At 46.0% G+C, this 27,435-nt stretch overlaps 1 protein-coding gene across 4 annotated transcripts in view; it reads right to left on the bottom strand.

Moving 5' to 3' along the window:
• Window positions 1-16,665, bottom strand: part of ADAMTSL2 (ADAMTS like 2) — a 41,513-nt gene extending 24,848 nt beyond the window's left edge. The window contains exons 1-10 of one of the 4 annotated variants that reach the window (XM_061604105.1): window positions 16,450-16,665; window positions 15,869-15,934; window positions 11,024-11,116; window positions 9,722-9,833; window positions 7,758-7,900; window positions 6,274-6,349; window positions 4,265-4,367; window positions 2,985-3,130; window positions 1,987-2,110; window positions 763-843 (exon numbers count right to left, since the gene is read on the bottom strand). In XM_061604105.1, the coding sequence (XP_061460089.1) occupies window positions 763-843; window positions 1,987-2,110; window positions 2,985-3,130; window positions 4,265-4,367; window positions 6,274-6,349; window positions 7,758-7,900; window positions 9,722-9,833; window positions 11,024-11,116; window positions 15,869-15,888 (898 nt within the window). In that variant the 5' untranslated portion in view covers window positions 15,889-15,934; window positions 16,450-16,665. Of the gene's footprint in view, window positions 1-762; window positions 844-1,986; window positions 2,111-2,984; window positions 3,131-4,264; window positions 4,368-6,273; window positions 6,350-7,757; window positions 7,901-9,721; window positions 9,834-11,023; window positions 12,504-15,868; window positions 15,935-16,449 lie in introns of those variants that run through there. The other 3 variants (XM_061604106.1, XM_061604102.1, XM_061604104.1) reach the window with 3 other exon arrangements.
• Between the last annotated feature and the right edge of the window lie 10,770 nt (window positions 16,666-27,435).

Below are 27,435 nucleotides of genomic sequence, written 5' to 3'. Positions count from 1 at the left end.
CTGCAAGCCTCTCTATTGGCTCTGCTGAAAGACCCACTCCCTGAACAATCATTTACAATAGACATTCCATCAGGCTGCAGGAGACGGAGAGAGATAGGACGTCAGGGTCCTCCAGCGGAGAGACCTGAACCGTTGGCTCATCCTCACCCTGAACTCTTTCCATTCCAGCTGGCCGTTACAAGAACTCTGCAACCAATAAACAGTGCATGAGTTTGCTTTTTTCCCTCCTCCTTCCCAAATCCCTCTTCCTTTTATGTCATGTCTTTTAGATGGTAAGCCCAAGGGTAGGGAACTTTCTTATCATTAACGTTTGCAAGCCACCCTGGGAGACTTTTCTGGCTGAAGAGCAGGGGTGTGTGTGTGTGTTTTTAATGCAGTAAACATAAGTGTGATGTTCACGGGATGTTCATCAACATTCCAACTGCTCAATGTGAATACCAGAGAGCCAGCAAACAGCACAAGTTCTGCGAGGGAAGAGCTGAGGAAGGAAATTGTCATACATTGGGCCTAGGAAGAAGAGGGGTATTAAATTGTTGGCAGGAAAAAAAGTGTGCAGGCGATGTTTGGGAGGTTTGAGGATAGTGAACCAGGCAATAAAGAGTGTGTTGGGGGGGGGGAGTGCTTGGAACCAAAAGTGTGAGAGTGAGACTGAATTTCACATACTGATTTATGCTAATAAGCTACTCAGCAAACACTTTTTTCCCATAGAAAAATGAAATTAAAAGCATTCTACTCAGCCCCTGTCTCAGGCACCATACACACCCAGAACGTCAGCAGATTTCTTCCTTTCGACTATTTGGATGTCCCTTGCCCCGGCAGGAACGTGTGTCACCAGAGAATAGCCTGCAGAAAACTGCATTCATGAATGAAAAGCAAACTTTGCGACAGAAACAAATGTGGATGGGGCATCCCTCTTCGAATCATAGGCTCAGCCCCCCAAAGCTGGCAACTGATTGATTTTTAAAAAAATTGATTCCACATCTGTCCTTTGAAGGAGGGAGAGATTTGGGTGTGTCAGATCTGTGGCAGTCCAGATGTAAGGCACTTCTCTTCTTCCCAGCCAAGGAGCTTCAAGCATCCAGATCTAGGTTGCGTGTACATGAATTTGTGTGCATCTTCAGAAAGGAGCCCTTTTGTTCTCGGGGGGAGGGGAAGCAGGCTGCAGCCGCCACCCAGAGGGTTGGCCTTTGCCACCACTGATTGCCTGTCATCTGGGATTCAAAGAGAAGGGCCATAGTAGCTCACTGGTGCAGCATCTGCCATGCATGTGGAAGGTTCAGTCCCTGGCATCACCAGCTAGGATGAGGAGAGACTCCAGTCTGAAACCCTTGAGACCAATGGTCTGACTCAGTATAAGCCAGTTTCTTATGTTGCGGCTTAATTTAGCCCATTATTTGGAACGATGAGAACTAGAACCTTACTTTATTTTTAATGGAAGGGCCGCAGCTCAGCAGTAGAGCACCTGCTTTGCATGCAGAAGTTCCCAGGTTCAGTCCCCAATGGCATCTCCAGGCAGGGCTGGGAGACTCCTGCCTGAAACCCGAGAGAGCTGCTGCCAGTCTGTGTAGGCAATATTGAATCAGACAGACCAATGGGCCTGACTAAGTTAATTGTCATGGCCATTAACTTCAATGAGTCTGCTCTGAGTAGGACCATCACTGAATACCACCCAATTTCTCCTGACACACACATCTTTTGGGGATGCAGTTTTCCCCAATACACACATTTTTCCAATCAATTTCCCCTAATGCAACACATTTTGGTATGTTATATTTCGTAAACAATACATGCATTTTTATGCATGTATGTTTCCCCCTAATTTTGTGCACCTTGTTTGGATGGAAAACTCCATCATAAAATTCGAAAGGCGCATTTTGAAGGACAACTGTGTTTCAGTCGATTTGAGAGGTGCAAATCAGGTAGTTTTTTCATGAAAACGCAAACAAAACCCAATTTTGTAAGCACAAATGCCTCCCCCAGTCTTACCGAGATGTGAATGTCCCTTTCTGTAACTCCCAGAGACGTGGGTACAGCTGCTTCCGTTTCCTTGACAAACGCCACATTTATCCAACGTGTGGGTTGAGAACAGAACCCCGTCACATCCAATGGGCTGGAAAATACGCAAGACAGATTGTTGAGGGCCAGGCAAAGGGAGCGATCACTGCAATTTCAAGAATGCTGACATGGGTTGGGGAGGTATTGACAGGATTTTCTGGGCCCAGTACACTGTTTGTGGACTGGACCTTCTACCCCGAGCCGGTGTGGTAGGAAGACGAGACAGGACCTTTACTGTGACAGCCCCCATCGAAGGTGAGATTAGTCCCCTCCCTGACGGGCAGCAAATAGGTTCTTTTAATTAATGCTTTAAAAAAACAACAACCCCTCATTGGCTGTGGTTTGATTCTCAAATTGCTTCGGAAAGTATGAATTGGATAGATTCAGCTTTAATTGCAAATGGAATCGAATTTCTTGCCCATCCCTAAAGCACACTCTCACACCTGCTTGCACTCTTGCACGCATTCTCTCTCGCATGGGCCCAGTCGCCCCTCGCCAGCCAGACAACAACAGCACCACTTGCTGTGCTTGCTTTCCTCCTGGCTTCGAGGGTTCCCATACACTTGACCCCAGTTACTCTTTCTGTCCCCCAATGCTGGCCGAGGGGGTGGAAGTGAGACGGAGGGATTGCTGGCTGTTATTTCGCAGAGTCCTTGGCCAGCCACTGTTTCGTTACTGGTGCTATTGGGGGAAGCCCTCCTTGGGAGTTCTTTCCCTCTGTGATCCTTATGGATGCGGTAACAGGGGAGGAATACTCTCCAAAACTACAAAACCCAGCAGCCTCTAGTGCAACGCCCCCTCTCCAACCACACAGGTGATCACCACCCCCTTTCCGGCTTCCAGGCTCCCCCCCAACAGGGTCACTTGCATCCCCAGCCTTTTGTCCCCCATCCCCTGCCAACAATAGGGTTGCTATAATGTTTAACAACCTCACATTTTCCAGAAACGCAAACCCCTCGGAAATCAGAGTATTTGCAAGACGTCCCGTCCCGGGCCAGGACCATCAACTGCCGTTGACCATCGGTGGTTGTGCAGTGGAGATCGCAGGGCTTGCTGGAGATGTGGACGTAGTCATCTGGAGGGAGATGAGCGGGCAACGTTGAGCCCATGACACACACACAGTCACCCCCAATCTGATTCAGGGCCTGATCCAGCACTTTGGATTGGCCCCAATATGAGTTGGGACAATCTGGAGCTGGCCTAATCCAACCCGCAACCAGACTCTCAATCAATTTAGGGGGCAGCCCTAATGTTTAATTAGAATTTTAACCAGTCCTGGCTAAACCAGGATTTTAGGCAGAGGAAGTAGAGACCGTGTTCAATCCTGCAGGGAATGCACTGGCAAAGCCGACCCCTGAAGATATCAGGATTGAACCTTCCACTCATCAGCTGGTGAGCAGAGGTTTCAGTCCTTCACCAGCACATGCCCTGTAGAGTCTGCCTGCCTCTCTTTTTCCACCCCCCACCTGAATGTTCAGCCTTTAGACAGCCCTGGATCGCTCTGCTCAAGGTGGGCCAACCCAACCTAGAGCAATCCAGGGCTGTCTCAACCTGAGCCAACGAAAGCACAAATTGAGTTGATTCGGTTTGGGATCCAGGCTTTGCCAGACCCAGTGCACAGCTCAAATTTTTATTATATGCCTTACTGAACACAATTTTGTACACAATCCCCCCAAATAGGTATTCTTCAGTGTGCTTTCCTCTAAAATGCACATTTCACACACAGTTTAATTGTAAAAATATGAATTTTCATCTGAGCTTTTTTGCACCCCAAGATGGCAACGCAACATCCAGAGACGCGAAGAATCTGATCTGGAGTTGCGTTCTGATCCGAAGGAAGTTCACCGACTGTCAAATTGGATTTGTCCACTGCAAAAATCAGACCAGACTAATTCTTCCTCTATCACTAGTTTCGACGTGAAAGTGGAAACTAATAGAAATTTCACACAGTCCCTAGTTCATCATAATGTTTTCTCTCTCTTTCTCTTTTGAAAAGCCGCTGTTGTAACTGCAGAAGGACTTTGCTTTGAGCCAAAGGAAGAAGTGAGTGAGCACCTTTATGCCTCAGATAAAACCTCCTCAGAACTTCCTTCCCAGAAGAGAGCTCTAGCCATTTCAAATCCTGCCCCCTCCTTTTTTATTTTTTATTTTGGAGGGGGGATTGACTTTGCTTTATCAAAACTACCCAAACAAAGATCTTCTTGTTTACCAGGATACAAAGGTTTCCATTGATACGTCCGACCGCTATACACATGGGAATTGAAGGATGTGCATTGCTCCTCTCGGAAACTCCGGCCATTCGGCGGGCACTGCTGGAAAAGGAAGAGACGAGGATCCAGATGAGGAGAAGGAGGAGGGAGAAAATCTGCTGCCACATTCCAGAGACTTTCCTTGCTATCAGGACCAGCCATGTGGCTCTGGCGAGGGCTGGCTTTCAAACCCCAACCAAGCAGGGCTACCAGAAGGTCTCAGACCGCAAGGATGACGCACAATATCATCCTGAGGCTCCGAACCAGCCAATGAGGCAGATCTCGAGTAGGGATGGAAGGATCTCTCCATTTTGGTTCTCCCGGTTTCTCATCTCCCCCTTCTTAAATTCAGTTCCCCACTTTAAAAAAAAGTCCTCAGGAAAACTCTTCAGCATCTTAGCATGCATTTCTTCCAATAAATACATTTTTGTCGCCTGCAGTTTTGGCTAAGGTACATACTTTCGCAAGCAACTTCTCCAAGCATAATGCCTTTTCTGCATGTTATTTGTACAAATACATTCATTTTTATGCATACTTTCCCCCAATATATGCATTTTGGAAAACATTGCTTGCGTGAAGAACTTGCACTGTAACATTCCCTGAACGTTTTGAAGGACAGCTGTGTTTTGGTCATCACATGGTTTTGGAAAGCTAATTTGATAGATTTGGCTTTAAATGCAAACTAAATTGAATTTCTCCACCCATCCCTAATTTATTTTTACACATAGGACCATAAAAAGAGCCCTATTGGGTCAGGCCAATGGACCATCTAGCCCAGCATCCTACAGTAGACAACCAGATGCTCCAATGGGAAGCAACAGCACTCTCGCCTTCTGTGGTTTCCAGAAGCATACTGCCTCTGACTATGATGGCAGAGCATAGCCATCATGGCTAATGGCCATTGACAGGTTGATCCTCCATGAACGTGTCTAATCCTCTTTTAAAGCCCCCCAAGTTGGTGGCCATCACTGCTTCTTGGGGGTCAAATTCCACAGTTTCTGCTGTGTGAGGAAATCCTTTCTTTTGTCTATTCTGAACCTTAGGGGGTCTCCTAACAAAAACATAAGAACGTAAGAAGAGCTTGCTGGATCAGACCAGTGGTCCATCTAATGGGAAGCCCGCAAGCAGGACCTGAGTGCAAGAGCACTCTCCCCTCCTGCGGCTTCCAGCAACTGGTTTTCAGAAGCATCTGACTATGGTGGCAGAGCACAGCCATCGTGGCCGGTAGCCATTGATAGCCTTTTCCTCCATGAATTTGTCTAATCTCCTTCTAAAGCCATCCAAGCTTGTGACCATCACTGCCTCTTGTGGGAGCGAATTCCACAGTTTGACTCTGCGGTGCATGAAGCAGTCCTTTCTTTTGTCTGTCCTCAATCTTCCAACATTGAGCTTCATTGCATGTCCACAAGTCCTAGTGTTATGAGAGCGGGAGAAACTTTTCTCTATCCACTTTTCCTTGCCATGCATGATTTTATCTTCTATCGTGTCCCTTCTGACTCGCCTTTTCTCTAAACGAAAAAGCCTCAGATGCTGCACCCTTTCCTCATATAGGAGTTGCTCCATCCCCCTGATCATTTCGCCTGCCCTTTTTTCTGAACTTCATTGGAAGCGTATCAAAGCAATTTCACAGTACAAGAAAAACACGTGTGTAACAACTGCACATAAAAAAACAGATAAAACAATTGCAGCAATTGTTGCAATTGAATGTTCCTAATAATATGAAAGAGCATGGATGCTTCCCATTTCTAGTGACTGTGTTTTGTTTTTGTTTTATTAAAAAGATGAACTAAGTTGAAAAAGCCCATGGCTAGCTAATTCATCTTCTTGGGTGTTGAAAGGAACCCTCAGACTCCTTGTTTGACTGAAGCAACTGCTGGACCACCTTAAGGATTCCTACTGAGCTCCTCCCAGTAAAATTGCATCATGGTTCCCCTCGCCTCTCAATAAAAACACGAAAATGTTCTCTTACTTGAACTTTGCACAGCTGGTATCTTTTGGATGTTCCGGTACATGTTTTATTAGCAAGCCCCATCACAGACTTCCGTCTAAAAGCAGAAAGAGGAAAGGGAAAAGGGAGAAATGCATTATTATTATTATTATTATTATTATTATTATTATTAATTAGCAGCAGCAGCAGCAGCAGCAGCAGCCGCCGCTGCCGCTGCCGCTGCCACCAAAAAAAGGCTCCCAGAACAGGGAGTGAGACCCTGTCAGCATATAGCACCTCTGCTCAGAGATCTGTACTGGTTGCTGATTAGTTACGACTGGTATATAAAGCCCTTAATATCCTGGAACCAGTTTACTTGTGCGACCAGCATACCCCATATGTGTCCACTTGAGCACAGAACTGACTCTATTACAGATGCCACATAACACCTGTTCTGCACTTTTAAGAAATGCTTCTTTTAGTGTGGCAGCACTTACAACTTTGGAACTCCCTGCCTCTTGACAGCAGGCAGGTGCCTTCGCTATATTCCTTTCAGCACCTGCTTAAAACTTTTTTTGAGGAGGCATGCCTATCCAGACACATAGGTCCTGATGATGTCTTAATCTTTTAAAACTGTTGCTGTTTTAATTGTTTTCAAAATGTTTTTAATTACTTGTTTTTAAATGTTTCATTGACCACTGTGATGTTTTTTGTAAACCACGTAGCGATTTGTTTGTTTTGTTTACAAGCAAGCTGCATATAAATTTTGTTAAATAATACCCTCTGTCCACCATTTGCACACGGCCCTCGGGACATTTTCCCTTGAAGGAAATGTAACCTTGGGCTGAAGAAAACTCCCACACCCTTGCAGTAAGAAACCACCAGGGGTAATCAATGCAACGCCCTCCAGAGGGATAAGGACTACAGCTCCCAACAACCCCAGATAATGGAGCGTGCCAGCTGAGGCTGGTGGGAGTTGCAGTCCAAAACATCTAGAAGGCACGTGATTGGGGGAGGTAGCTCAAGATGCTCAGCTCTGAACCAATGAGCACATTTCCCTTTGCTTAAGGGGCGTCAACCTGGGATGGAAAGATCTGTCAAGTTCGGTTCTTTCATTTCTCCAATCTTACATTCAGTTCACTACATTTCTGCAGCAATTTGCAATTAAAAAAAAACAACTCATGAAAATTCTCCAGTGTGAATTTCTCCTAATAAACACAATTTTGTAGGCAGTTTCAACTCATGTACAAATCTTTGCAAGCCATTTCTCACCATAGAATGCATTTGTGCATGTGATGTTCACTCATGTATTCATTTTTTGCACACTTTCCCCCTAGCATGTGCATTTTTGCAAACATTGCTCGGTTGGCGGACTGCGCCGCAAAATTCAGTTAAGTGCAAATTTCAAAGGATGAGCTGCGATTCAGCTTCTCCTGCTGCTTCAGAAAGAATTGGGTAGCTTTGGCCAGAAATGCAAAGCTTCCTTGCCCATCGCTGAGGTCAACGAATCAGACTGGAGGGGTTACCTCTGCCGCAGGCAATGCCTTTCTTGGGACTTGACTCCTCCCCCACAAGTCCGGGTGCAAGCTGTCCACTGGGTCCACTCCCCCCACCAGTGAGCGGTGACATCGCTCCCTTCCTCAAGGCTGTTGGAAGCTGGGAGGTTCTCCTGTGGGTCATTTGGGGAGCAGGAAAAAAAAGGAAAGAAAAATGAGAGGGATGGATCGATCAATTGATGGTATAATCTGACAAACACAGGAGAAACAACCCTGCAGGGAGTCAAACTGTGACATTTCAGGCTATGGTTCAGCTGTTGTTCCATAGTTGAACTCAGGTCCTGCTTGGGGGCTTCCCATTGGGGCATCTGGTTGGCCACTGTGAGAACAGGAGGCTGGACTAGATGAGCCCCCTTTGGCCTGCAGGGGTCTTCTTAGCTTCTGAGTTCAGTTCTGGTTCAGGTTCGGGGTTTGGTGCCAGCCTACCCATTGAAGAGGCCAGAGCCCTGAAGCCAAGAGATCTCATTCACACATTACTCATTCACAAGGAGCACAGAAGTGTGCAGAGCAGAGTGGGGAACCTCAGGCCCCCGGGCCAAATGCGCCCCTCCCAGCCTCTCTGGCCAGCCATCAGACCTCTCTCCCCAGGCCACACCCCTCACTCACTGGTGGCTGGTGCCCATTGGGACTGGTAGGGCGGAAGACAGGGAGTCCAAACAATAGGTGGAGCCAGAGCCAATAACAGGTGGAAGCAACCAATTGGCGTTTTGTCCTGATCCTCCTCCCTGCTGAGTTTAACAAGGGCAACCCTGAGGCTAAGTGGGAAGAATTTGACAGCCAGGGCATCCTTTTGGCTGGTTGGCAGGCAGGAGGGGGGGCTGGCTGTGGGCAGACTGAGGCTGGCAGGGCAATGTCCCGTTTGTCCTAATGGACTAGCCCCACAGGAGGCCCTGCTCTGTGCCTTTCTCAAGCCCTTTTGCCTAGGTGAAATGAGTCGTTGCTGAGAGCACCGCAGATGCATGAAGGCACAGGAAGGCTCATGGGAACTACATTTCCTGTGCTTCCCACGGTCCCTGGGCACTGCTGGACCTGCTCAACCCAAGATCCCTCCTCCAGTTCCCCTTCACGCTCACTTTGTTAAGGTTGGGGAAAGCGGTGCAGCTGACAGAGACAGGAGCCAAAATGAACCAATTTAGTGTGAAAGAAGCACTCCATTGAAGAATATACCTGTCAAATCAACAGCTAAGAAGAGGGCCTTTTCTGCAGCAGTGTCCATGCTCTGGGATGCCACATGCACACATCCCCAACATAAGGCACGGACCAACATTGCTACAGAACATAGGAAACTTACACCAATTCAAAAAACTGGTCCAGCTCCTTGAGGATTGTCTACACTAACCGGCAGCAGCCCTCCATGGTTTCAGGCAAGAAGTCTTTCCCAGCTCTCCTCAGAGGTGCTCCCAGGGATTGAACCTGGGGCCTTCTGCATGCAAAGCAGGTGCTCTGCCGCCGAGCTTTGTTTTTGCTTTTTGATGACAAAGATTCTAGTCCTCAAAGTTCTGAATAAAGGGCTAAATTAAATAGGAACATTTGAAGCTGCCTTATACTGAGTCAGACCATTGGTCCATCTAGAATCTAGATCAATATCGTCTACAGTGACTGGCAGCATCTGTCCAAAGAATCTTTCCCAGCCCTACCTGGAGAGGCCAGGGATCTTCTGCATGCAAAGCAGGTGATCTACCAGCTGAGCTATGGCCCTTCCTCTCACTCTGTTACTTGCTGATGAAACATTTTGTTCCCCTAAGCTTCTGCTAAAGGTCTTCCTGCCTGCTGTTGTAGATTTTCAAGTACATTTTGATGAATTGGAGCACATTGTATATAATATGCACTTGTGCTGCCTTTCAGAGGTTGCCCCTATATACCACCTGGAGATGCTTGCATACCAGGCTGTATATGAATGTTGGAACAAGCAAGCGAATAAAGAAGTGAGTCACCTGCGATATTGCCAGAGCAATGTTCCCCACTAAGAGTGCAAGCTTGAGAGCCCCTTTCAGGTGAGCACAGTTGCTGATCAAGAGCTGGTCGGTCCCCTTCATTTTCTTCATCCTACGAAATTGAGAGGCAAAGGCTGAAGGTCTTAGAACAACTGTGTAACTACCCGCATGTGACCAGGCCAAGTTCAAAGCCTTTAACAACTCCAGCCCAAGGGATTGATCCCTTGGATCGCAGCCCCATCACGGAGATCTTTGGGAGAGTCTCTGCTGCTGGTCCCACGTGGCTCAGATGCACGGCTTGCAACAACTAGAAGCCGTGCTTTTAGCGTGGTAGGGCCATGCCTGTGGAACTCCCTCCCAGTTGAGATTAGACAGGCACCTTCCATGCTGACCTTCAGGCATATGACCAAGACTTTCTTGTTCCAGCAGGCATTTTAAGGTAGTGCTTCACTTTATGATTGTTTGGCTTTATGTACGGAGCGTTCTTATGTACACCGCTGAAAGGTGCACGTAGTTAAGCAGCGTAGAAATATCTTAAATAAATGAAAACGACTAAATACTTGGCCGAAGACAAGGACACCAAGAGCTGGGGGAGCCGGAGGCAATGAGAGGCAAAGCCAACTAAGGCCCCATCTGTACTATGCATTTAAAGCAGTATCATACCACTTTAAATAGTCCTGGCTTTCCCCAAAGAGCTATAGTTTGTTACAGATGCCAAGAGCAGAGCTTGGAAAAGTTACTTGTTTGAACTACAACTCCCATCAGCCCAACCCAGTGGCCCAGTGGCCAAGAGTTGTTTGGAGAACAGAGCTACAATCCCCAGAGTTCCCTGGGAAGAGGGTAACTGTAGCTCTGGGAGGGAAAAAGGGGTCTCCTAACAACCTTTCATAAACTACAGTTCCCAGGATTCTTTGGCTTTTTTAAGTGGCAGGGGATGGCTTGAAGACGGGGCCAAATTCTAGTTTTGTTTCCATTCTCCTCCCTGCTGAGTTCTACAATGGCAACACTGAGTGTAAGGAGAAGGGGTCTGGCATGCAGTGACCTCCTAACCTGGACTGGTTGTAAGTAAGGAGGAAAGCTGGTGGCGGCTGGTTGAGGGCAGACTGAGCTCGGTGGGGCAGAGCCAAACGGGCCAGCCTCAGGTGTGCTCTCTCAAACAAGGTTGTTTTCCCAAAAATGTATCTGATTCCTCAGAAAGCTTTCTTCTTATGCCAAACAGCCTTCGACCCATCCTTCTGCTTCATTCTCAGGGCCTTTGAGGATTTCTTTGGCATTTTGGTGGGAATGGGGGTTTGAGCTTACCTTATAGCTGTGACGTGGCCAAGGGAGGTGCGTGTGTTTTTCTTTCCAGTCTCTAGCACCCTGCAGCCTCCCCAGCTGTCCGCACTTCCTGGTCTGAAAAAGGCCAATGGGAGGAATGACCTCAGTGATGCCTTCCCCTGGGCTTGGATTGAAGTGCGGAAAGATGGGGGAGTCTGCAGAGTGTCGACCGCTGGTGAGATGATTTCTAGCATGAAAGAGCACACACAAATGCCCCTTGTTGACCTTGAAAGTAAGCAAAGCACGACAAAAACCCTGCACCCCACCCGTGAGAATGTCAGCAACATTTTCTCTCACCTTTAACAATTTCCAAATGGAAGATTTGGAATATCGAAATTGAAGTTTCCAAGTGCTGTTTCTTGTCTTATTAACAGATGGAGAATGGATGTCCAATTCTCAGCTACCATGGCTAAGAGAGCCTGGCTGCTGGATCAGGCCAAAGCGCACCCAGTCCAACATCCTGATCTCACAGTGGCCAAACAGATACGCCAATGGGGAGCCCACAAGCAGAACCTGAACACAACAGCAGCACTCTCCCCACTTGTGATTCCTAGCAACTGGTATTCAGAGACAGACTGCCTCCAACAGTGGAAGGAGAACATAGCCACTATGGGCACTTCAATGACTCCTAGCCACGATGGCTGTCTAGTGTGCTTGAATGGTTAAAACAGCCCTTTAAGAAATGTAATTTCTTGGGCATATTCTTCTGCCTTTTCAACCTCCCCCCACTCCTCCAAGTTGCATGTGACACCAAGGAGTGGCGTGGCTGACTCCTTTGTGAGCTGCCCCCTCATAACTCCTCTCCGTTCTCCCACATTCCAGGGGACAGCCCACCAAGACCACTACCATCCCCTGTGTGCATGCATGGGGTTTCAGTGGGATCACCATTCTATCTTTCAGCTAGGGATGGAATACTCTCCTTTTTTACATTTTGTTTTTAAGTGTGGCCCTCTGGTAGTCATCTGGTAGTCATTAACTATCTGATTCTTTTCCCTTTCAATATCTTTTCTTACCAATCTCCTCTGATATTGATATAGATATTTGCTTTGCAGAGAATTGTCAATATTGTAATTGCTATTTATTCATGAATCTCCACTGGTGTCGATCTTTATTCTGAACTCTGTAATGATTGCCTGTTTACATTCTTTTTCAAGTGCACTGCAGAGCAGATTAAGACAGATAATCAAGTCAGTTTCTTTCCCCCTGCTGCTTTCTGTCTGTCAGTTGCAATCAACACATCGTTGACATCAGTGAAGGGGAATTCACATTTGAAGAGCTCACATAGAAAATAGATCCAAGTATCACTCACACTATCGATGATTTCAAAGTGAATTTTGAAAAAACAAATTGGAGAGAAAGAGGAAGACTGAATCTGATAACAGGTGCGGAGAGTTGCCACTTCTCTCCACAAAGATAGAGAATATCAGAAATAATTAAACCAATGGCAAATCCGATTACTGCAGAAACGGAGCCCATCACTACTTTCAGCCCAACCTCCTCCACTTTGCAGAGCAGCCCCAAGGATTCCCTTTTCTAAGAAACTCCAGCCTCTTATGAATAGGGTTGGGCTTCTTTCCTCTGCTGTCTGCTTTCTTGGCTGCCTGAAAAGCAAGAATTTCCTGCTCATCTCTGCCTCTTCGCCTGCCAGGAGTGGAGAGGCTGGATTTTCCAAGCTGAAGTGGATCATTATATTAAGGCTGCACGGATGTTCAAACTGTGTCTGAGCCACTCAGTGTCCCATTCCAGTGAGGCAGAGAGCTTTTGGAGGACCGAAACAAGATTGTGGGGAGAAGTAGCCCAAGGACTAGTAACGGGGGGAGAATTATTGGCAGCTACACAGACTCTTCTGGTTCAGTGAGCCTTCAAAGAAGGCAACTGTAGCCTGGAGATCGGTGAAACATTTGAATCAGTTTGCATTTTAAACCGAATCAATCAAATCCGCACTTTCTGAAACAATATGAGAACAGGAACACAGCCATCCTTCAAAAAAAAAATCGGACGTATCTGAATATTGCGATCTAGTTCTCCAATCCAACAGTGTTTACAAAAATCCATATGTTGGGGGAAAATGCCCACCAAAATGAACATATGAGTGAAAATCACATATCAAAATGCATTATATTTGGAGAAGTTGCTTGCAGAAATGTGTACAGTAGTCATGACTGCAGACGAAAATGTGTTTATTAGGAGAAATTTGCACTTAAAATGCTGAAGAATTCTCAAGGGGATTTTTTTTTTATAAATCGCAAATTGCTTCTGAGAGATGTGAAATTGACAGATCCTTCCATCCCTAATGATTAAACCAATTTGTGGAGGAGGAAAAGGTTCTCAGTGGCTACAAACCCTGATGGCTAGGCTCAACCTTCACTGTCAGAATACCAGCTGCTGGGGATCACAAGTGTGGTGAGGAGTTGCTGTTGCCTGAGATCCTTCTTGCTGGTTTCCCAGAAGAGGCATCTGGTTATTCACTGTGAGAACAAGATGCTCGATTAGATGGGCTCCCCTTGGGCTCTTCCTATATCCAAAGCACAGAACTCGGCTGAGCCCTTATATTCGCAAGCAGGGCCGGCTGGCTGCAGAGCCAGGCCCCACCAGGCAAGTTGCCGTGCATTGAAAGGGGCAGTCTCCATCCTAAGCCCTATGCAGAGGAGACCCACTGAAAAGAATGAGTAGTGGCTGACTTGAGTCCATTCCTTTCAAGGGGTCTACTTTGAGTAGGATGCCACCCTGGAGCGTCTCCCTGTGCCCCCTCACCCTGAAAGACCTCAGAACGTGTGGCAATTGCAGCTCGATTGCCCATTACACAGAGAGGAAACTCTCCCAGCCCTACCTTCAGGAGCCACTGGGGATCAAACCTGGGGGTGAAGCTCACTGAGCTTCACCCCCTTTCCCATCCAGTGCTGAGCTACAGCCCTCCCCTGTGCCCTTGTTGACGTCTGCCATAGCACTTCCTTCGGGGTCTCAATGGAGGGAAGTCACAGGGCACAAAGGTGACAGCTTTGCCTCGCCAGCTTCTCTACAGATGCCCCTCACCATGGAGGCTCCACTTTGGGCATGTCTGTCAAAAGCCAACAACAGGCCTTCCCTTCATGGATTTGCTCTGTCCTTTTTGAAGCTGCCTAGGATGATGAGAGCTGTAGTCCAACAACAGTTGGCAGACACCTCCTGGATCAGGTGAAGGGCTCATCTCCAGTTGGGGCTCCATCAGCCCCTGGAAGGACCTCCAGGTGTTATTGGGACTGCATCTCCCATCAGCCCCTGCAGCCAGCATGGCCAATAGTCAAAGCTGATGGGAGCTGTAGTCCACCAACATCTGGAGGGCACCGTCTTGGCTACCCCTGGACCAGACGGGCCAGTGGTGTAATTTATTATTTATTATTATTTCAGAAATTTATATACCGCTTCATTACAATAGTCCCTAAGCAAAGAACAAATCGTTTTACCTGGCGATGCCGGCAGTTGAACCTATGACTTTGTGCATGCAAAGCATGGCTGTTCCTCCCACTGGGCCACAGAAACATTCTGCAGTAGAGACTCCCACAATTCCTTGGCTAAGAGGACCCCGGGTTCTGACCCCAGAATCTGCCCTGCACTATCCTATCAGTAGCGCCAGGCCTGAACTCCTGGATCACATCATTTAGGTCAAAATTAAGTTAGAGGGAGTGGCAGCTGGTGTCCTTTGGGGCTGGTGGGGCAGAAGGTCAGGGAGCCCACAACAGGTGCAGCCAGAGGCAATGAGAGGCAGAGACAACTAATTCTAGCTTTCTCCTCATGCTACTCTTCCCTGCTGAATTCTACAGCAGGTGTGGGGAACCTTTGGCCCTCCAGATGTTGCTGAACTATTGCCACCCTGGGCTCCTGCTGGGAGGAAGGGCGGGATATAAATCAAATAATAAATAAAAACAAAAAAAACTCCCGTCAACCCTGGCCATCGGCCATGCTTGGTAGGACTGATGCGAGTTGAAGCTCAGGAATATCTGGAGGGTCAACGGTTCCCCATGCCTGTTCTGCAAGGTCAACACTGAGATTAAGTGGGGGGAAGCTGGGCTGCCCATGGACTGGTCGTAAGTAAGAATCAACATGTTCTACCTTCGCTGTGGGAGGCAGGATGCCTCTAGAGACCAGTGGCTGGAATTGCAAGTGGAGAGAGTTGCTGTTGTGCTCAGGGCCTGCTTGGGAGCTTCCCAAAATGGGCATCTGGTTGGCCACTGTGAGGCCAGGAGGCCGGAGTAGATGGGGCCCCTTTGGCCTGATCCAGCTGGTGAAGAGCTCTTCTTATGTTCTGAAGAAGGCAGGCAGGTCCCGGCTGGCACAGCTGGATGGGACAGTGCCCCATTCACCCTCATGGGCCAGTCTCCCCTATAGATCTCCCCCCTTCCCCCCAAAAAATATCCAGTGAAGAACATGGCCAGGATTCAACCCCAAAATCTTACCCCATAAGGAAGCATCCTGTCATTGAAACCCCAGGGGTTGCTAATGCGGTGCTCTCCAGAGGCTGTGGGACTCCCATCAGCGCCCCCGCCCCCGGCCAGCCTGGTCAATGGTCAGGAACAACGGGAGCCGCAGTGCAATGACCTCTGGAGGGCCCCTCTGCAGTAGTCCACAAAGCCTGCCTCAATTTTTGGCTGCGGAGCCTTGCTAAGGGTTTGCCAATGGGGTCCCAAGAAAAGAGTCTCATCTTTTCACCCACTCCCTCCCACTTCGCCATGTCACTGTTGTCTCTGGTCTTCCTCGAGTTGGATTCCCAATGCTCAGAATCTATACTGATTAATTTAAAGCCCTAGAGTTCTTGGCTGCTTGTCTTGGAGACAGGTGGTTGAAACTCACCCAAAACAGTTGGTTTTCATTAGAGCTTCAAGCCACCTCTGGTCCACAGCCAGTAAAATAATTATTCTTCATTCAGTCCAAACGACAGGGAATGGGGGTTGGAGAGAGAGAGAGAGAGAGAGAGAGAGAGAGAGAGAGAGTACTATTATATATACTGAAGAAGAAAATCTCCATCAGTCCAACAATGGTTTCAAAATGCCTCTCTGGTTTTGGTTATTTGGGGGCAGGTAAAACATTCCAAGAAAATGCACTTAAGTAGTATGCAGAGGAAAAAGTTGAAACTGCTGCCCATTTGCTCTCACTAGACTCGTATTATATAACCGTCTGCAGCCTCACAACAGCACCTAGCTTCTGAGAATTGTTCTGTCTCTGAAGAACCAAACGCATTGTCGCTTCCCCACTAAGCAATTTAGGGGATGTCTCTCTGTGTGTATGTTTGGAGTCATTGAAGCCAGCGTGCAATTAAACCTTTAAACCACCCTCCCCCTCCATAGATCCATACATACACACAGAGAGAGACATTGTGTTCTCTTTGCATCAGCAAAAAGAAAAATCGATGATGTGAAGATGAAAAGTCCTACCTTGGAGAACGTGAGGCACACCCTTCCAGCCAGATGTTTGCTTCAAATGGCTGGGAAAAGATGGCTCAGGGGTCCAGGTGCAACAGGCTCCTCGGTGGACGGCTGGGGAGAAAATGAGAGGCAGTTGAGCAGGAGGTGGTGGTGCGGGAGTTGCAGGCACACTCCCTCCCTCCCTCTCTCCTCTCTCCTCAGACTTCAAAGGGCAGCCAAGGGACCTCAGCTTCCAACAAGGAGGAGGTGTTTAGTGGTTATCCTGAGTCAACTTGAGTCAGTTTTATAGCTGTCAGGCAGACTGGCGGTGAGGAACACTCCAGCCTTCCAGAGATGTCTCTCCAAAGTTCAGCATGCCCCCACCCTTCAACCACCACCACGGATTTCAGGCATTGTGCTTTCCCACACACACACACACACAGCTAGTCAGTTTTCTGCAGACAGATTTGGTGGATGAGTTATTTTTTAAAAAAAGGCTTGGAAGAGCTGGGGGTGCAGAGGGTTATCAAGATTTCGGCCTGAAGATGTGTCTGTGATGCAAAAAACAGAAAAAAAATACCAAAGTAATGTGAAGCCTGCCAGCAACATTACCTTCACCAGCTCCTGCTGGGAGGAAGGGCGGGATATAAATCAAATAATAAATAAATAAATAAACATTCTGCCAAATTGATATCACCTTTGCGTCACGGGCAGGAATCAATCAAATGCCATGCCAAGGATGCCCTCCAAGGCTGCCAGGTTGACTCTGTTTACTTAGCAAATGGATAATTAAAGGGAAAAAGGCCTGCCAAAGTGGAATTCCAGGGAGAGATGTGGGAGGGGGGGATCCACATTGCTGCAGAACCATGCTCGGGAACCAAAATGCAGCCTTTGCACATAGAAGTGTGATCAAACACAGGCTATAATGAATCTGATAAACCACCGAGTCTGAAGTGTACTAGTGACCCCCTTCAATCTGATGTGCCATTATGACCAAAAGTCATTTGGACCCTAGGCCACACCCACCTATCAAATTTGGCCCATGGGGGGTGGAATTAAGGGTTGGATCCTGCTCTAAGCAGTTCTATGAAGATCAGGATCTTTGCTGTGTGCCAACAGCAATGTTGTCACCACTTGGCTTAAATGCACATCAGCCTGGCCACCCAGTTGCATTGTCATTATCGTTATTTCATAGATTGAATAACACAGTGATATTCTTAAACCCACAGCCTGTTTGGGACACATATCCACGACAAATAGATGTTTGTCTGGAAGCAGAAAACCATGGAACTTACTCAGAGCATCCCTAATAGGGATGTGGGAGAAATTTGATTCAGTCTGCATTTCAAGCTGAATTTATCACATCTGGACTTTCCGAAACAATATGGGAACAGAAACGCAGTCATCCCTTGAAATGCACACTTATCCAAATTTTGCAATGCAGTTCTCTAACCAAGCAGTGGTTCCAAAAATGAATCTATTAAGGGAAAGTGTGCACAAGATGAATATACTGAGGAAACTAACATACAAAAATACATTATATTAGAATAAGTTGCTTGCAAAAAATGTGTGCATTCATCAAAACCGCATACAAAAATGTATTTGTTTAGAGAAATTCTCACAAAAATGCTGAAGAACTTCCATGAGGATTTTTTTTAAGTAAAAAAATTGCAGATTGCTACAGAAATGTGGAAAACCGACTTTAAGATGAGAAAAACTGGCAAGGGAGAGAAGTGAAACTGACAGATCATTCCATCCCTAACCCCTACAAAAAGTGGTTCCAGATTCCACATTGTTACAGAGGCACATTCTACGAGCCAAGGCAAAAAGAACACAGACGGGCTGCCAATTTCTTTGCTTCCAGTAAATCAACCCAGCCCAATCCACATGAAGTGATTAATGACCTACCTGCCCGGGATGGATGTGCTGAGCCGGCTGGGCCTTTGGACAGGTGTGTCATTAATCACAGGCAGAGAATCGCACGCAACTGGGGGGGGGGAGCTGCTCTCCTTTTTTGGAGCAAGAAATTACAAGCAGATGTTATTTACTACCCGGGTGCTTTTGCAGCGTGGAGCAAAAAACAGCATCGAGCACAGATAGGATACACCTGTGTGGAACATGCGAAGCCAACCTTGCCATTTACTTATATATATTTTGCGCTTGAGAGGTTCAGCAGCGTTAAAGTGAATGTGCTGTGCCAGCTCACTTTGGAGGCTGGTTTATGCTGCACGTGTGCTGGATGAGAGTGGGGGAGAAAGTCAGTTCAGTTTGCATTTAAAGGCCAGTTTATCAAATCCGCGCTTTCCTAAAACAATATGAGAACTCAAACACAGCCACGCTTCAAAATTCAGACTAAAACTCAGCCATCCTGCAAGGCTGGGACTCCGAATAACATCATGGGAGAGGTGTTTTTAGGAGCAAAGTGAAATGGCATTTCGCATTTCAAGCCGAATCTCTCCAATTCAAATTATCAGCACTTTCCAAAACAATATGGGAGCTGAAGCCCAGCCATCCTTTGGAATTTGCCCTTATCCAAATTTTGCAATGTAGTTCTCTACCCAAGCAGTTTTGGTCAAAACTGCACACATTAGGGGGAAATGTGCACAAAATGCATAGACGAAACTAATATGCAACAGTGCATCTATGTTAGGAGAAAGGGCTTGCAAAAATGCTGACGTGAGTCAGAACTGCCTGCAAAAATGTATTTATTAGGAGAAACTTGCACAAAAATGCTGATGAATTTTTATGAGGATTTAAAAATAGACTCGCAAATTGCTGCAGAAATGTGGAGAACCGAATTTAAGACTGGAAAAATGAGAAATCGAGAGAACGGAAACTGACAGTTTTTTCCATCCTGAGTGCTGGGTGAAGCTGGTTAGAAAATGGTCATGATTTGCCAGGCAGCCTACACGTAGACTCTTGGACCTCTGGGCCAATGTGGATGGCACTGGGTGTGCCTTCCTGGGGAGGGAATTCCATAGACCAGGGCACTATTGAAAAGGCCCACTCCCTCTTTGCCGTGCTCTGGACTGCTGCTGGAGATCATAACCCAGTGATCAAGTACCTGCTTTGCATGTTGAAGGTCCCAGGTTTAATCTCCAGCATCTCCAGGTAGTGCTAGGAAAGCCCCTCCCTGACACCCTAGTGCTGCTGCCAGTCAGTGTCTTCTGATGCCTGTATTGCTCATTTCAGTGTGCATTCTGTGAGTCACTTTGAGCATGGCATTTTGCGGGAAAGCGGCATCTGAACGAAAAGAATTAGAAATGAAACCGGGTAACATGTAACTCGAAACATAGAATTATGTCCTGCATACTTTGCCAGGTTTCAGTCTGATAACTCTCAGCTGGGACAGTTGGCAGAATTCATTGTGTAAACCAAGGGCTACTCCTACACATTTCTGACGACAAAAAGAGTGCAGGCCGGGCCACAAAGCAGCACATACATCAGCTTAAGCTTTGACGTAGCTTAACAACAGAGATGCCAACTTGCACCATCAAACATCTCTGGGTAAGGGGTGGGGCCAGAGGAGGACCAGTGGGAGGAGCCAAGATCTTTTGAATATATATATTCAATATTTAATATATTTAAAATATTTAATATTTTGCAACTGTGGGAGAAATCTAATTTGGTTCACATTTAAAGCTGAACCTACCCAATTCACACTTTCCAAAAGTACATGAGAACCAAAACACAGCCATCCTTTGAAATTTGCACTTGTCCAAATTTTGCTACGCAGTTCTCCAAGCAAACAAAGTTTACAAAATTGCATCTGTTAGGAGAAAGTGTCCACAAAAATGAACATATTGGTGAGAATAACATTAAAAATGCTTTGTGTTTGGAGAAACTGCTGGAACAAATATGTACCTTAGTCAAAACTGCAGAAATCGGCACTGAAATACTGAAGAGTTTTCATGGTCCCCTCGAGTTCAGTGGGAGAGCACGTAGCTTGGCTATAGAACTCGCTCCACAAGTTGTGGTGGCCAACAGCTTGGATGGCTTTAAAAGAGGATTAGGCAAATTCATGGTGGATATGACTATCATTGGGCACCAGACATGATGGTGTCCACTGATGGAGGCAGCATGGTACTGAACACCAGTTGCTGGGAATCACAAGTGGCCCCAGCCTTTGGAAGCCTTAGAAGAAACTCCTGCAGGACTGAATAACATCAGAGGAGGGGTGTTTTTGGGAACAAAGTGAAACTGCATTTCACATTTCAAGCCAAATCTGTCAGATTTGCCATTTCCAAAACAACAGGAGAACTGAAACCCGGCCATCCTTCAAAATGCGCACTTATCTGAATTTTGCAATGCAATTTGCCAACCAATGTTTACAAACAATGCATACATTAGGGGACCTGCGCATAACAATGAATACATGAGTGAAAACAGCATAGAAAAAATGCATTCTCTGATGAGGAGCGGCTTGGAAAAATGTGTATGTTACTCAAAACTGCCTACAAAAACATGCTTATTAGGAGAACTTTGCAGCAAAATGCTGGAGAATTTTCATCAGGATTTTAAAATTCATTTTATTATTTATTTATTATTTGATTTATATCCCGTCCTTCCTCCCAGCAGGAGAAGAATTTTTTTTACAAAATTAAATTTAAAAATTTTTAAAATCGCAGATTGCTGCAGTAATGTGGGGAACTGATTTGGGAAAATGGGAAATAGACAGAGCTATGATCATAGTATTGAAAAGCTCTTTTTGTTTGCTGTTATAATTGCTATGTTACTGTTTTATTGTTTTTGTTATGAAATTGTTTTTTGCAATTGTTGACGTGGAGATGCATTTCTGTTCTGAAAGCCGCTTTGAGCACAATTTGCGTGTGTGTGTGTGTGTGTGTGTAAAGGCATCATACAAATAAAATGATCGTGATGATGAAAGTTGCTGAAGCTGAAAGGTCCTGCTTGCAAGCTTCCCGTTAGGTCGTCTGTTTGGCCACTGTGAGATCAGGATGCTAGACTAGATGGGCCCCCTTTGGCCTGATCCAACAGGGCTCTTTTTGTGTTTTATAGGATTTTATGTTTTTTATGTTTTATAGGATTCTGGCCTTATTCAGTGCAATACCTGACAGGAAACCCTGCTGAACAAACAGAGAAAACACCTGGCATCTGACAGAGCTTTGCAAACTATTTAACTAACTCACAAGCAGAATGCTGAAGAGGCAACCCTTTCTTTGCTAGGTCAACAATCACTTCTTTTTTTATTTCACAAAACAACACAATGGTCTGGAAGGCTGAGCCAAGAGCTGAAAAGAGACAAGGGCTCCGGGAACAGATAAGCAAAGGAGAGGCTGTGATGAGAAAATTATCCTTAGATAGCCCGACTAAAGGGAGGGATCAGCCTTGCCAACGTCCCAGAGTCTGTGAGTTCGGCACCAGAGAGAGCCCAAAACGGTAATTACAGCCTTGAAATTAACTCAAAGGAGCTAAAAAATAAGCAGACAGGAAATTGTAGCCCTGGGGTGATGTTTGTCTCTGTGGGCCATGAATATATATATAGATATATATTTCCAACTCCAAATGTAAGAGGGAGCCTCGAGCGATGTCAGTCAAACATCAGGAATGCAGGCACCTCCTGGGCCTGCTATCTCACATCAGATAAGGAAGAAGAAACACACAGAGAAAAAAGGCTCTTCCCATAGAATAGTAGAGTTGGAAGGGGCCTATAAGGCCATCCAGTCCAACCCCCTGCTCAATGCAGGAATCCAAATCAAAGCATTCCTGACAGATGACTGTCCAGCTGCCTCTTGAATGCCTCCAGTGTCGGAGAGCACACTACCTCCCTAGGTCATTGGTGCCATTGTCGTATGGCTCTAACAGTTAGAACCTCTCTCTCTCACACACACACACACTCACTCTCTCTCTCTCACACACACACACACATCCTTACAGGGTCAGGCCAAGTGGCTATTTAGCCAAGAACAGTTTTTTCATCCAAGGGCCACATTCTCACATGGGCAACACTTGTAGGGGCCTTAGGTGGCAGCAATGGTGGGCAAGGCCAGGGGCAAGGCCAGGGGCAAACGTGGGTGTGGCCAAAGGTGGGCGGAGCAACAGATCTTTGCACAGTAAGGTGCATACAGAGAGAAATTTGGCACAGTTTGCGTTTGAATGTCAGCCTACTGAATTCCCACTTCCTGAACCGGGTGAAACGCTATTTGCAATTTGCACTTCCCCAAATTTTGAGGTATCATTCTCCAACAGATTTTTTTGAAAGCATACGGGGGGGGGGAATGTGCCCCTAAAATTCATATATTAGTGAACATAACATACAAAGATGCAATTCATTTGGGGAACATTGCTTGTAAAATGCATATATTATGTAAAAATTACATTCAAAACTGGGTATATTCTGAGAAATCAGAACGAAAATGCGTACCAGTTTTCATGCAAGGCTTTAAAAACAACAGTAAACTGATGCACACGGAGGGCAATCTGGGGGAAATAATGTGGGACAGAGAGTAAAATGGACAGATTGGTCAACCTGCACCTCCAACAATCTTGTTGGCAAAGGAACCCCATCAGTCAATGGGTGTTATTAAGAGCCAGGTCCTTCTGGAGATCTTCCCCTGCTTTCTCCTCCAGAGCAATAAAAAATGCTGCAGTTCTCAGAAACTAGGCAACATTCCAAAGGGTGCTTTTTTAAAAAAAATAAAATTCACAGCTGCGGACCTGGACAGAGGGTTAGGGTTGGACCAGAGCCGGCGAGGCATGAAGGAAAGGAGTGAAGAGATAGGAGGTGGGTGGAGAGAGAAAGCTGACCAGGTTTGTGCGCGCATTCTCACAATGACTGCAAACGGGTGGCTTGCAAAGTTGCTAGCTCTGGGGAAGGCAGGTGGCTTGGATATAAGATCTGGGCTTGCAAAGCTCCCGCTGGGAGGAAGGGCGGGATATAAATCAAATAATAAATAAATAAATAAAAATAAAATAAAATAAATAAAAGCCTTTGGGCAGGATTGGGTACCACTTTTAAGAGTGAACTGAAGGTGTTCTGTGGAGGACACACTCACTTAACCCCACTTCCCAATCTCTGTCCCTATGAAGTTCCAGGGCTTCGGAGACTCACAGGCCCTGAAATCTTTGTCTTTTTTATTTATTGTCTTCATATTAAGGCAACTTCGTGGAGCCTTTGGCCCTCCCGACATTGCTGAATGACAACTTCCATCATCTCTGACCATTTGGCATGCTTGCTGACTGGGCTGATGGGAGTTGTCGTTCAGCAACATTTGGAGGGCCAAAGGTTCCCCATGCCTGATTTGAGGCATTTATTCTAAGCAGTGTGCATAAATTTGCAAACAAAACAAATGAAACAAAGAACTGGAGCCAACTGAGTTTTACTCAGGGTAGAGCCACTGAAATTATTGGACCTATGTTAGTCACCTAAGTTAGTCATGTTTATTCATTTCCATGGGTCTCCTCTGAGTAGGATCAGGATTGGATATGACCCAAAAGAAACAAAGAATAAGAACAATTTAAAAAGTCATTAAACCGAACGCTACCTTCAAATACCTGCTGTCTTTTGTCAAGTGCTTGAAATTGAGCAAAGGGGGGGTGTCTCTAATCTCAGCCAGGAGAGAGATCCATAATATTGGGATCCAGAACATTGAATGTATAGATTCTAGTCTTTCCAAGCCGTGCATCCGAACAGTGGGGCACCACCAATAGAGATTCTCCCTGAGATCTTCAAGGTTGGGCCCAGGTATAAGGGATCAGCTGGTCTTTAAAGTATCCTGGACCCAGGTTGTTAAGGGCTTTGTACCTGGCCTGGTGTCATATGTGCAGCCAGTGCAAGATTTTAATAATCTGGCCACAGCATGTTGTACCAGCAGGAGTCTCCAGACCATGCACAATGATAGCCCCGAATTTGAAGGGGAGGCAGAGACATAACACATGTTCTGCATCTTGCATGTGCAAGGGACTTTCCACCTTTACTTAGTTTCTTTCGTTTGGGTTCTAAGGTTTTTTATTGGATATTTTAAAATCTGTTTTATATTGCATGTTTTAATATCCGTTGTTGTAAGTCGCCTAGAGACCGCTGGATATGAGGTGACCAACAAATGAAATAACAACAACAACGACAATAATAATAATTCCAGTGATCCCTGATAGCAAGGCTGGAACAGGAGCCTTGATGACTGGGCCCCCAGTAAACTGTATGTCTGCATGAAAATGCATGCAACAAGGACCCTTTTTTTGTATCACAAGGTCCCAGGTTCAGTCTTCTACATCTCCAGATAGGGCTGGGAGAGACTCCCTGTCAGGATAGACAACACTGAGCTAGATGGCCCCACACCTGAGGTCCCACACCCCAATATATACACACATATACACATATGCAGTAACTATGACGTCTGTTTCCAGGCTTGGCTTTAGCTTCTGCCTCGCCCACATCTGTTTGCGTCCTGCCTGCACCTGCATCCTTCTTGCTCGTTCATTAGCAGAATAAATACCTGCTTTCCAACGTGTGGCCTGGCCACCCTGAGTGAGGCTTTAGTGAAACACCTGTTCCGCCGCCCCCCGCCTTGTCTCGAGTGAGTCTCTCATTAATGTTCCTTCCTCGTCACCATTTCTATGTTCTTTGCCCCAAACTTTGAATCATGCCAGCATTCCACTTTCCTTTCTGTGCAGATGTGACTGCCTTCAGGCGCTCCTTTGCTGACGCTTTGAAAGCCGACTGACACGTTGCACAACACCATTTGTTTCCATCTGTTCATTGTTGATAAAAACATTGATAGATGGAGGCCATTTGTCACATACTGGTGTACAAGACACTGCACAACCACACGCTTTACTGGGCATGCTATAAGTTCTAGATATGAATGTATAGTAATGTAATAGTAAATACAAACGTATAGGAAGCTTCTATACTCCTGTTATTGACTGACTGATTGATTCACTTGGGCGTACCTTTTTAGAAAGAAAAGCGACCCAAAGCAATAAATAAATAAATAAAAATTAAAGCAATAACAGCATTAGTTTTTTTAAAAAAAAAAACAGAAAGCCTACCCAGACATGCCATTTAGCAATCTGTGTTTGCTTTTAAAAGTCTTACTGTTTTTAAACAGTGATTTATTGATAATTATCTTAGACAGACTTGGGTTTTAAAAAACAAAAAACCTTTGTGGATGTGAGCTGTGTTCTGTTCAATAATTTCATGATGCATACCGCTTTAGAGAGATGTACGATTGAGCAGCCTATAAATGTCTTTCCAAATAAATAAATAATGACTACTAGCCATGATGGCTGGGTTGCATCTCACTGATTCAGCAGCCAGGCTCTTACGGTCTTCTCCCTCCACTGTCGGAGTCAGTGTGCCTCTGAATACAAGGTGCCAGGTATCACAAGCAGGTACAGCACTGCTGTCGTACTCTGCTCCTATAGGGGCATTTGATTGGCCACTGTTGGAACAGGAGGCTGGACTAGATGGGCCCCCTTTGACTGGATCCAGCTGCAGGGCACTTCTTATGTTTCAACTCCACTGCCGGTGGCAGTATGTCTCTGAATATGCTGGAAACTGCAGGAAGGGAGAGTGCTCCTTGCGCCCAGGTCCTGCTTGCGGGCTTCCCTTTGGGGCATTTGGTTGGCCACTTTGAGGACAGGAGGCTGGACTAGAGCGGTTACTGTCCTGATCCAGCAGCCAGGCTCTTCTGATGTTCTTAAAAAGATACATACTAGGGGGAAAAACACAATCCCATGGGAAGGGTCTCTTTATTTTCTTCTTGGAGGAGCTTTCAGCATGAGTCCCCCCCCCCAGCAGTGGTCCACAAGCCAGAGCCACCTTTAACACCTCTGTGATGATGAGGCCAGGTCAAGGCAACAGCGGCAGAACAAAGAACCCTCCACAAAGGGAGGCTCATTTCAAAACAAGCCCCCCTTTGCACGCATGACCAGTTCTGCTCCCGGAGCTGCAACACACCGAAGCACCTTTGCAAACAACAGCAGGGGGCAGTGTCCAGTCTCAGACCACACACAGTCTCTCTGGACCAGCTTTTAGAGGATAAGATCCTGTTCAATATATCACAGAGTAATGGTTGTGTAGAGGTGAAAATTTGATCATTCCTGATGATACTGCTATCGTTAAGCATTTCCAAGTTGCATCTGCTGTTTTCTTATCTTTGTCGGGGGGGGGGGTTAATAGTGAAATCTTAACATGCTGAAGGATAGCATAGAAATGTTTTTATTGGTAGAGAATGAGTTGTTGGTTGGTTGGTTTAAAAAAAATATTATTTATTGTCATAACCTGCAAAATTCAAATGCAAAGAAAACTGCTGATTGTAACAAGAGAAAGCGATGATGCCCTAAGCCTCTGACCTCTCAGCCTAGGCCAGCCTTTCCCAACTAGTGGGCCACCAGATGTTGCTGGACCACAACTCCCATCAGCCTCAGCCAGCATTGCCAATGGTCAGGAAAGATGGGGATTGTGGTCCAACAACAACTGGTGGCCCACTAGTTGGGAAAGGCTGGCCTCAGAGAAAGAAGGTCAGGGAATTCTTAAATCAACCCCATCCCATAATAACCACAACATAAACAACACACTTTCAAAGAAAACAGTTCCAGATATTGTTCATTAAAACATTGTAAACTCATAACTCATATTTGGTGACTAAACCATATCTTTTAGTATAATCAATACAATTCTGCCACTTTACCAAAAAGTTGTCTTGTCTTTGTCTCCCTTCTTAGTGTCTTAAAAAAAAAAGTCAACTTGGCCATCGCTATAAAATGAGAAAGAATTGCACAATGCATCTATATTATTGAATTAATGGCCACATCTGCACCATTTAAAGCAGTATCATACCACTTTAAATAGTCATGGTTTCCCCTAAAGATTCCTGGGAAATGTAGTTTGTTACGGATGCTGAGAGCTGTGGAGATACCAGTTCCCCTCACAGAGCTACAATTTCTAGAGTGGTTTAACAATCAATCCCTCTTCCCAAGGAACTCTGGGAGTTGTAGCTTTGGGAGAGGAACAGGGGCTCTCCTAACAACTTTCAGCACACTTAACAAACT

The sequence above is a fragment of the Rhineura floridana genome, chromosome 20 (genome assembly GCF_030035675.1).
Source record: "Rhineura floridana isolate rRhiFlo1 chromosome 20, rRhiFlo1.hap2, whole genome shotgun sequence".
NCBI lineage: Eukaryota > Metazoa > Chordata > Lepidosauria > Squamata > Rhineuridae > Rhineura > Rhineura floridana.
The sequence above is the reverse complement of the archived record's forward strand: the minus strand, read 5'-3'. Positions and strand labels throughout refer to the sequence as shown.